Consider the following 12,120-nt stretch of genomic DNA (forward strand, 5'->3'; position numbering starts at 1 on the left):
AAACTTTTACTTGCATTTAAACTAGCAGCTTATTTCCAAACCAGAACGGTATCTAATTTTTGATTTGCTATCTAAAGCATGTACGGAAAAGTATTTGAGGAATAATAATGAGAATTTTTGCTTTTGAAGTGGTGCGCAGATATTTGCAATAGAAACATATTAACCAAATGTAGGTGATTAGCTACTTAGATTTGACAATGTCCCTCTTCCAACCAGGTTTTCAGGATATATTACCATTTGTGGCAGTATTTTAGCCACAATTCAAAGCTATTAAGAGTTCTCCGTTATCTACCGAGCCTCCTGCATACCCAAAAGAAAACATGCCTCTTAACTCAAGTGACCAGAGGCAGAACATTATTTGCCTCAAGGGTCCCCCCACACCCCTGGCTAAAGCCACAACTTCAGCAGAAGTTCCAATTTGCCAATCTGCAGTTATGGCAGCTAATCGGAGAACGACTGAAAAAAGTTATAGCTGTTTTATCTAACCAACAGAAATATTGTAATCAGAGAAGCAGGTTCAAGCTAGCACACCTATGCCACCCATTTACAATTTCTAATAACTGCCATATCAGGGAAAGAGTTTATTTTGTGAAAAACAATTTTAAATGTACAAAGATTTGTCATTCAACGCAGCACTCTTCATATCTCTAGCTATATTCACTGGACAAAGTCAGCACATGAAATAATGAAAAACACTAATCAATGAAAATATGTAATTTTCACCTTTATTTTAATAAGACTATGCCAGATTAAAAAAAGGACAACCAAGGGCTGTTGCTGCTCTCACCAATCGTTCACCACTGCATTGGAAAGCCTTGGGGAAGTGGATTTATTTGTGCAGCTCGCTCCAAGTTCAATCACCGTATGGATTACTAGAGTCAGAGGTCATTGGCTGTCAATCATATCTGACAATGTGACCTTAGATTACCTTCAAATGAAAAGGGGAGCAGGCTTGTGTAACTGATTGCATTCTACTTCAAATATATTTTTGGAAAAAAAAGAACAGAAGAAACCCAAATATTAAACCTTTAGGCCTGAGAAACAAACCATTTATTTTGTTTCAAATTAAGCTTTTGTCATTTTATATAAAGATACAAACAACAGTAAATTGAAAAAACATGAAATCTACCCCCTCTTGAAACAAGCCCCCCCCCCCCGCCCCCCCCCCAGCAGCGACCAATTCCTTGAAATACCATAAAAACGATTGTCATCTCCTGTAGAACCTCCAATAGACCCCCTCATGATGTATTTGACCTTCTTGAGGCGCAAAAACTCCATTCAGTCCCCTAGCTACGCTGAGGCACTGTGTGGCATCGCCAGCTTCCATCTCAACAGGACTCTCCTCCGAGCAACCAACAAGACGAAGGCAAGGACATCACCCCCCTTCAAGTGTCCGCAGCTCCGGGTCCAAAACGCCAAACATAGCCGCTGAAGGACAGGGCCCCAGCTCAATGGTCAAAATCGCTGATATGGTGCCAAAAAGAGACCCAAAAAACCCACAAGCTTGGAACAGGACCAGAACATGTGCTTGTGATTAGCAGGCCCCCTCGAACACCGCTCGCACCTATCCTCAACTCCTGCAAAGAAACAATACATTCTGGCATTAGTAAGGTGCACCCCAAACACTACTTTGAGCAGGGTCAGACTCAGCCTCACACATGATGTGGTGTTCACCCTGCAAAGGGCCTCACTCAATACCTAATCCTCCAATATATGGCCAGCTCCGCCTTCCATTTGGTCTTCACCCTTTCTGCCGAGACTAGATCCTCCCCCACAATCCATCCATTGCCGGATGTACCGAACTTCTGACCGAACAGGAAAGGATCTTCTCTGGTAAGGATGATGGTGGCACCACTGGAAATGTCAGAAACATCCATCTAACAAAATTTCATACCTGGAGGTACTGAAACGAGTCCAAGCCCAAGAGCCCGAATTTCTCTCAATTCTTCCATGCTGGCAAGCCGGCCCTCCAGAAATAAATCACTCCCTCTCTCCAGCCCCTTCCACCCCTCAAATGTAACATAAAACTTTGCTGGTTCGAACAAGTGGTGAACACAAATGGGGGCCAGTTTGAAATGCTGATGAAGTTGACCCAATATTTTTGAAGTTGAGACACCCACAGAGTTTGACAAGTACTTTGCCGGAGCAAATGGCAGAGACACCACTACCAGTACTGGGCCCTCCACACAGCCCAGACTCCATCCGCACCCAGGTAGACCCCGGGTCTCCACACCACCCCAACACGTTCTCTGCGTTGGCAGCTCAGTAATAAAATTTCAGATTAGGCAGCGCAACACCTCCCGATTATCTTTCCTGCTTTCGGACACCACTCTGAATCCTCGACGTTTTCCTGCCCACATGAAGCCCGATATCAGCCGCTCAAACCCCTGGAAAAATGACTTGGGTAGAAATACCGGAAGACATTAAGATAGGAACAGGAATCTTGGCAAACTGTTCATCTTGATTGATTGAACCCGGCCCGCCAAGGATAATGGGAGGCTGTTCCACCTTTGCAGGTCAGCCTTGACCCTACTCCCTAGGGTGGTATAATTCAATTTATAAAGCCATGCCCAATCCCGAGCCACCTGGACCACCAAATAGCGAAAGCTAGTCCCGGCCAGATGGAAAGGTAACCCCACCCAGACCGGCTCCCTTTCCCAAGTGTTGACCAGAAAATACTCGCTCTTTTCTAAATTTAACTGGTATCCAGAGAAAGAGCCAAAGCTCTTCAGTATACTCATTAGGTCTCTCATAACTGGCCCTGGGCCCTTCATAACAGCAGACCATCTGCATACAAGGACACCGTGTTCCACACCGCCCCTAGCTATCCTATCCCGTTCCACTTATTTGAGGCCCTCAACGCAATGGCCCCTGCCTTGTCCCCCTAAGCAACCTGAACTCATGGTGTTGGTACAAACTCTGGCGGAAGGAGCCTCATACAACAAACACACCTACTACACAAACCCAGTGTCAAACTCAAACTTCTCCAAAACCGCAAAGAGGTACCTCCACTCAACCCCATTGAATTATTTTTCTGCATCCAACGACACAATTATCTCGGGTACCGGCCCAGTTGCTGGGGTGAGAACCACATTCAGCAGTCGCCTCACACTGGATGACAATTTTTGGCCCTTTACAAATCCCGTCAGATCCTCCCCAACTACCTCCGGGAGACAGGGTTCCAGTCTCAGTGCTAGAGCCTTGGTCAATAGTTTTGCGTCTACATTAAGCAATGAAATCAGGCGATATGACCGTATTCTGCGGGATCCTTATCCTTTTTCAGGAGGAGAGAGATGGATGCCTGTCCAAGCATCTCAGAGAGGGAGCCCCATGTCAGAGAGTTATTAAACATCCCCATCAATAACGGAACCAGCTGATCCACAGATTTCTTGAGAATTTCACCGGGAATCCATCCGGCCCTGGTACGCTCCCTGTCTGCACCTGTCCCAACGCTGTTTGAACCTCCTCCAAACCCAGCGTGCTTCCAACCCTTCCCGCAATTCCTCCCCCACTTTGGAGAACTCCGACCCTCTAGAAAGTCTGCCATTTCCAACTTGTCCTCTGGCGGCTCCGACCTATAAAGCCCAGCGTACCCTCCGAATCCTTAACCTGAATGATCCCCCTAGTAGCCTCCTGAGCTGGTGAGCCAAAGGAAGTATTGGCCCTCTCCCAATACTCATACACCAACCCCCATGCTCTTAAATGCCTCAGCTGGTGCACCGCCCTATCTGCAGACAGGTCAAACTGCATTTGCAGCTTTTTCCTGCATGCCAAGAGTTCCAGATTTGGGTCACTCATACCTACGGTCCACTACCAACATCTCATCAACTAACTTCTGCGGCTTCTTCCTAGCCTCCCCGTCCATGTGTGTCTTATATATTAATTTGCCTAATCACTGCCTTCAATGCATCCCACAGAGCAGTGGGTGAGCCCGCCGCATTTTTCATTGAACTTCACATATTCCCTTAATGCTCTCGAAACCCTCACACAGAACACCATATCCGACAAAAGCTTTACATCCAACCTCCATCCCATGCGCTGCGCCCAACCCACCTCCAACACTAGGCGAACCGAATATTCTGCCTTCTTCACCCCATAGAGGAGTCCTACCCATGGCAAAGTAATCTAGCCTCGAGTACACCTTGTGCACCGGGGGGGAAAAACAGAACTCCTTACCCCCAGGGTGCATAAACCAGCAAGTATCTGCACCCAGTGTCCTCAATGAACGCAGAAAGCACCTTTGAAGGGGTCAATGACTTTGGTTTGGAGCAATCCAGTTTCGAGTCTAATGCACAGTTCAAATCCCCCTCCAGAATCAGTTGGTGAGTGTCTAGATCATAGAATCTACAATGCAGAAGGAGGCCATTCGGCCCATCGAGTCTGCACCGGCTCTTGGAAAGAGCATCCTACCCAAGGTCCACACCTCCACCCTATCCCCATAACCCAGTAACCCCACCCAACACTAAGGGCAATTTTGGACCCAAGGGCAATTTAGCATGGTCAATCCACCTAACCTGCACATCTTTGGACTGTGGGAGGAAACCGGAGCACCCGGAGGAATCCCACGCACACACGGGGAGAATGTGCAGACTCCGCACAGACAGTGACCCATGCCGGGAATCGAACCTGGGACCCTGGAGCTGTGAAGCAATTGTGCTAACCACAATGCTACCGTGCTGCCTCCGCTACTGCGGCCAACAGCCTTATAAACATTACATCATCCCAATTCGGTGTCACTTATTTTAATCTTGCCAGGAATTAATTTGAGAGTTCTCAATCCAGTTCTCAAAAGACAAATGCTGAAATATACTTGCAATCTGGCAGCAGTCAGACAGTATTAGAGGACCTATGAATTGATTGGAAAGTAACGTACTCCACTAAGTACATCATAATTTAAACAAAGATCTGAACTATATCTGCTTAATGCACCACTCAACAGAAATATACTTGGGTCATCAGATGTATTCCTAGCAGTCACCTTTTACTCAAACTTAAAATATTTTGGATCAAGTTTAAATTTAAAATATCTTAGTACAGTACACTTCAAAGCCAATGCGATTTATTCTAGAATTGCTGAACTACCAAACTGTAATGCAACCAGTTTTCCTTGGCTTAAGTTTTGTATCTCTAGTCACTTGTAACCTCAGATTTAAACAGAACTATTAGAATCTTACCTCTGATCCTGTTGCTTCCAAAACGGTTGGGTAGGAACTCTCGGGTGCCCAGGAGATGCATTCTACGACATGTTCATGCTCTCGAAGTTCAGCTTTGCATTCCTTTGTTGCTACCACCCATACACGGACAGTCTGATCATTGGAACAGCTGGCCAAAAGAGTACCATCCTGGTTGGGTCGCACCATGCGCACCCATTCTCTATGCCCCGCGAAAGTTTTCACACAATAACTGTGAGCAAACAGTAAATTTATGATAATTTATAAATTAACAGGAGGAGAAATTCGATCAGCTGCTCTTTTGGATTCCATATCAAAAGCAAGTTTAGAAATAATTTCTATTGCATGTATTTAGATTTTTACTCTCTGGGCTCTCACCAACATGGCCTGCTTGAGTTGAGTGGTTAGGCAAGGATATCTTTAAATCTTGGACATTTATATTTCTTGTTCAGCAAATTTCTGAAATACTCCCCCCCCACTTAATCCATGCAAAACCTTGAAACAGTACTTACAGCATTGCGAATAACAAACAAAATTTGTGGTTTTCCTGCAAGCTCTGATTTGAAGCTACCTCTGAAAACTCTTCAAAAGATTGCAACCTAGCATTTACTCTATTTCCCCCTTCGAAAGAAAAGCCTTCAGCTTTAGCTTCCATACAGTCGGAACTAGTTGAATGGGTGCAGCAGAGCCCTTAATCTAGCCAAGCTATTACAATTCCCTGAACTTCAAATACTAAAAACAATATATTCTGTGCAGCAACAGAAATCATCAATATTGTTACAAGTTTCGAATAGGAATGTTAAAAGTCAACCTATTGCCAAAGGTGGGATTCTGGTCGTCAATAAACCAGATAGTAAAAATGTCTCCCCACTACCAAGACAACAATCAATAAGGTGGATTGCAATACCTATAACCAGTAGTCAGGAAGATGACATGCAATGCCTATAGCAACAATAACATTAAAAAATGTAATAGCAACAGTCTCAGTTTCTTCAGTCTGCCGGTCTATGCAGGTAAAAATCAACATAACAGCTAAGCTGATACGATTTCCTGGGGACTTCATTTTAACAGTAGTTGATTAGCCACCCAGCTAACAGTAAAAGGACCATGAAAGGTTACAGTACACTTGGCCCCCTAAATCTCTGTTGATTCTTTACTGGAGAAATTTCAAAAGTAATCCTACAGCTGTGCCCTCTCCATAGCCGTATTTTTACTTCAAACATGTATCTGTTTTTCCCTTAAAAGATGCAAAAGTCTCACTTCCTTTGGCAAAGCATTCAGTGTTTTCACAATTTTGTTAAGAGATTTCTCCTAAAACCTCACCTATGACAACTATATCACTGGAAATTATTTACTCTACCAAAAGACCTCTATTAGATCTCCTCAACCTCTGCTCCTCTGTGGAGACAGTTCCAGATAGCTCCTCTCTTTGCTCCTTGGGAAGTATAAATTTTCATACAAGATGTTAACCTGGTCAGTCTACATTGGAGAAAATCTATGGTTGCCAATACATTTTCAACACAATGCCCAAGACTACGGACAGTTTGCAGTGCCTAACCAATGTTTGCATAAATCGATAACTAGTTTATTCTGGTACTCTATGTCTCATTTATTACACCCAAATTATTAGCAGCTTTTAATGGCTTTATTTACATGCATTTCCAGTAATTATATTTTTGAATCCTTACATAAAACTCTAAGTGTAACCAAAATTGTATTTGTGCACCCATTAATAAACATTAAAGTTAGTTGAGTGACTCACTCAACAAACCCAGAGATGGCAGTCAACTCTGTAAAAGGGAGTCAAACAGCACAAGTAATGTCTGTAAAACAAACAAAAATTCCATATAGACTCTATTGTACTTTTCAAAGCAACAGGTGAATTTAGATGTCAAACCATAAAAAAGCTCCAACGCTGCTAATTTGGTAGCTCCATCCACATGGACTTACCATGGAATAAATGGTAGAATAAATTATTCATTTTAATATATACAAAATATTACACGCAACTTTCAGAGAATATTTGTGCTGCTGAAAATTTCCAATTCGACAGCTTACAATTTAATCAGCTGATTTGAATGTCGCACCAAAGTCTATTTCATTCAAGTTACAAAGGTTATTGCACATAAAATTGTTGTCCAATATAACAACGTGCATTTATATATCACCTCTAGTGTAAAATAAGGTTCTTCACAGGCGTTCACTCACACACACACACCACTCATTCATGCTAGCCTGTCTCCTTCTGCACTCAGTTTTCTCAGATCCAGCCCTGACTTTATCAACCTTGCTGACAAGGGTGGTGCTGCTGCCTGCCATACCAACCTCTACCTTGCAGAGGCTGAGCACCAACTCTCAGACACTTCTTCCTACCTCCTCCTGGATCGTGACCCTGCAATAGAACATCAAGTCGTTGTTTCCAGGACTGATACTGGCCTCTTACCTTTGGAGATGGTCCCTCCACTGTCTTCAACTTCTCTGTCCTCCAACCCCATACAGCCCACTTTGTCCTTTTCAAAATCCACAAGCATGACTGTCCTGGTAGAGCCATTGTTTCAGCCTGTCCCCACTTTAGTGAACTTATTTCTTTCTATTTTTGACTATTTCTTCTCTTGTCCAGTCTCTTCCCATCTACATTCTTCTGAGGCACTAGGCTATTTAAAAAAAAATAATTTAGAGTGTCCGATGCATTTTTTCCAATTAAGGGGCAATTTAGCATGGCCAATCCACCTACCCTGCACATCTTTGGGTTGTGGAGGCAAAACCCATGCAAACACGGGGAAAATGTGCGAACTCCACACAGACAGTGACCCAGAGCCAGGATCAAACCTGGGACCTCGGCGCCATGAGGCAGCAGTGCTATCCACTGCGCCGTGCTGCCCTGCACTATGCCATTTTAACCATTTCCAGTTTCCTGTCCCCACCCACATCATCATCACTGTGGACATGCTATCTCTCGACCTCCATCTCCACCAGCTGGTCTGAGGGATCTCCACTTCTTCCTTCAACAGAGGCCCAAGCAATCCCATCCACCGCCACCTTCCTCTGCCTGACTGAACTTGTTCTCCCATTGAACAATTTTGTCTTTAACTTGTCTCACTTCCTCCAAATAAAAGAAGTGGCTATGCGTCCTAGTTATACCTGTCTTTTTGTGGGGCATGTGGAACATTCCTTGTTTCAGTCCTACTCAAAGCCCTCCCCCACTCTTTTTCTGAGTACATTGATGACTGTATCGATGCTGCTTCGTGCTCTCATCTGGAACTGGAAAAATTCATTAATTTTTTGCTTCTTGTCTGTCCCTCTCACCTTCACGTGGCCTATCTCCAATATTTCCTTCCATCCCTTAACTTCTCAGTCTCCATTTCTGGGGACAGACTGTTTACCAATATTCATTACAGACCAGCCGATTCCCACAGCTATCTCATCTACACTTTTGCAAGGACTGGATTCCATTCCCCTCAGTTTCTCTGTGGCAGCTGTTCTGATAATGCTAAATTCCACAATAGTGCTTCCAACAGCTCTTCCTTTCGCCTGAGCTCAGGATTCCCCACTGTGGTTGACTGCGTCAAACCCATTTCCTGCACTTTTGCCCTTGAGCCATCTCCTGCCTCCTAGAAGCACAATACGAGGGTTTCCGTTGTTCTCATTTTCCACCAGCCTCCACATTCAACGGCCTGTCCCTCACCACTGCCGACAAATGCAACATGATGCCACCACCAAACACATATTCCCCTCCCTTTTCAGCATTCTGAAGAGATCATTCCCTCCGTGAGAACTCGGTCCATTCCTCCATTGTCCCCAACACCTTCCCATACAGCCGCAGGATGTACAACACCTCCCCCTTTACCACCTCCCTGCTCACTCCCCAAGGCCCCAAGCACTCCTTGCAGTGAAGCAGCGATTTATGCGTACTTTCAATTTAGTTGGAATAGATGAGACAGCAGTCTCATCTGCACTGGGGAGACCAAACGTAAAGTGGTGACTGCTTTACGGAACACCTTTGCTCAGTCCGCAAGCATGACCCCATCCTATTGGTCGCTTAACATTTCCATTCACCATATTGCTCTTGTGCTCACATTTCTGCCCTCAGCTGCTACAATGCTCCAGTGAAGTCCAACGCAAGATGCAGGGACAGTACTTTATCTTCCAATGGGGCACCTTACAGCTTTCTGGACTCAACATTGAGTTTAGCAATTTCTGCAATTTTAATTTTTTTTCTCCCCAAGTGCCAGTCTGCATCGTGTTCTTATTTTTACTTTCAGACAGCCCTGACCTTCATTCTGCCATTTTGCCTTCAGATCGTGCTCACCTTTTTGTTCTATTAACTCAATCTGTACGAATGTTTCGTTTTTAGTAATATCATTACCACTCCACTTGCCTTGTTTTCCATGACATCTTAGTTATTTAATCTCCCTGTTCTCTCACCTGTTCCTGAACTGCTCTTTTGCTCCATCTGCCCCTCCCTACTTTTACAACAGCAGAAAATCCATCGCATCCCTACCTCTTCAATTCAGAGTCATACTGCATGCCAAACGTTAACGGTTTCCCTCTCCACAGATGCTGCGGCTCAGTTCTCCAGATTTATTTCAGATTTCCAGCATTTGCAATATTTTGCTTTTATTACAGATTCTACATAGAATCTCCACAGTGACAGACCCTTCCACAGTATAAAAAAAAAAATTTAGAGTGCACAAATCATTTTTTTCCAATAAAAGGGGCAATTCAGCATGGCCAATTCACCTAGCCTGCACATCTTTGGGTTGTGGGGATGAAACCGCCGTAAACACGGGGAGAACGTGCAAACTCCACACGGACAGTGACCCAGAGCCGGGATCGAACCAGGGAGCTTGGCGCCGTGAGGCAACAGGGCTAATCCACTGCGCCACCGTGCTGCCCCCACAATAGTGCCCAAAATATATCGTTGTTAAAATTAAACTTTAAATTAGGAATTTTATTTAATGTATTTTCTTTGTACACTTACCCAGTTTGCACCTCCCACATTTTCATGGTTTTATCCCTTGAAGCAGATACTATATGATCTCCATTAGGCATAATAGCTACCGAAGAAATATTATGATCATGTCCTAAAAGCGAAACAGAATTAAGTTAGCTTCGGATAAAATAAAACTAAACGCCATTAACTTTCAACACTTCAGACAGCATCTGAAGGAGAAAACATATTTCAAATGGGACCAATCAAACTCTGGTGAACGGTCCTATCCAAAAACATCAACTTCTCTCATTGCGTGTAATTTCACAATTTTCAATTAACTCTACTTCTTAAAGAAAAAATACAAGAGCACTCGCTAGCCTTGAATTTCTTTTGAATATTTTTACTGCCACTGTGCCACGAAAAGGTTTACATTTTTGAAATGCCTGCTCTTGTTTAGTGCCTTAGCAATTTCAGATATGTCCCAAAGTACTTTGAATGTACCTCATAGGGTACGTGGGAACATCAACCATTAAGGGCATAGCAACTTGTGAAGAGATTGAATTGCTAGCTTAAAAACTGTTTTTAGTGGCACTGTTTGAGGGCAACTGATCTTATTCAAAAAGTGCCATGGTCACTTAAAGCACTCCAATAAGTAAACTTTTTAAAAAAAACTTAGTGCAATTCTTTTTTTGCCCCAGTTAAGGGACAATTTAGCGTGGCCAATCCACCTACCCGGCACATCTTTGGGTTTTTGGGGTGAAACCTACACAGACACGGGGAGAATGTGCAAACACCACACAGACAGTGATGCGGGGATGGGATCAAACCCGGGTCCTCAGCGCAGTGCTAACCACTCCATCAAGTAAACTTGACATTGGCTCAACATCTCATTTGAAGAGCAGCACCTCAAAATACAGTGTTCTCTCACTATTGTACTGGATTGTTAGTTTGGTCTATATACTCAAGACCTGGAGCGGTGCTTCATCTCACTGCCTTCTTACCTAGAGGGAGAAAAGTGCTAACAATTAAGCCTGAATGACAGGCATTTAATTTTAATTATTCTGCAGGAATTACTGTGTATATGCAAAAGTCTGTTTTGCAACAAGTGTAATACTCAAGAATTTTTACAAAAAAATCATAAAACATGTCAAATATTCTCAAAAGTTAGTTTCCCATCATGTAAACTAGTTTGAAAAATCATCACATGTGTCAGATGTCAATCATCTTATAATACCTTGAGGAGATGAAGTTAACATTTCCAAGGATGTGTTTACATTCCTGTGGGTGTTATGCATCATCAGACTACACCATCAATAACCAACCTGGTTATGCAAGGATGGCAGGTTACGTTTGCGTTCATGAACATAATTAAATGGATAGTAACCTTGCAAATAAAACTGATTATATTTCAACGGTGAATAATCAGGGTAGACAGTAACAAAGCTAGATGTAGCACAAAGCGAAGATGACATGGAATTTCTGACTTTTGTGTAACTATACTTTCCTGGTAGGAATTTACTCCTGGTTGATTTAAAATCAGGGTCTGCTTTTGTTGCCGATATTTTTTGAACTACATGACAAAGAGTATCAAACTGATTGATGGATCCAGAGAACACCAAATTAAGTCAGATTCTAGTATGGTCAGTCCTTGCTTAGACAATCCAAATTCAAAGTTGTGGCTTTTCCTGGATAGTCCCTCCACCTCAGTACAATTCTATTGCATTTAAAATTTCAATTATAGCCATTGAAATCAGCACAGCTACTAGTAAACAAGTGCACAAACATGAAGCAATGTCAAAAAATCCACAAGGACAGCAGTAAAATTGCAGTTATGAACAGAACTGTGCCTACAACCCTCTATGTGAGTTAAAACTGAGTTCTGGTGAAGATGGGGAAAGGGGTCAGGAGCAAGGCAGAAGGAAAATTATTCAAGGGAGGACCTCCAAAATTCTCACAGTGGCCCGTTTAATTCAAAGTGATAACCAGCTGTAAGGAAATAGGATATCATTTCTGGAT

General features: G+C 43.3%; 1 protein-coding gene across 1 annotated transcript in view; it reads right to left on the minus strand.

Moving 5' to 3' along the window:
- LOC140386904 (lissencephaly-1 homolog) overlaps positions 1 to 12,120 on the minus strand; it is a 134,484-nt gene that overhangs the window by 23,143 nt on the left and 99,221 nt on the right. The window contains exons 7-8 of the mRNA XM_072469757.1: positions 10,153 to 10,255; positions 5,175 to 5,403 (exon numbers count right to left, since the gene is read on the minus strand). Of these exons, the coding sequence (XP_072325858.1) occupies positions 5,175 to 5,403; positions 10,153 to 10,255 (332 nt within the window). The remainder of the gene's footprint in view (positions 1 to 5,174; positions 5,404 to 10,152; positions 10,256 to 12,120) is intronic.

Source organism: Scyliorhinus torazame, chromosome 12 (genome assembly GCF_047496885.1).
Source record: "Scyliorhinus torazame isolate Kashiwa2021f chromosome 12, sScyTor2.1, whole genome shotgun sequence".
Taxonomy (NCBI): domain Eukaryota; kingdom Metazoa; phylum Chordata; class Chondrichthyes; order Carcharhiniformes; family Scyliorhinidae; genus Scyliorhinus; species Scyliorhinus torazame.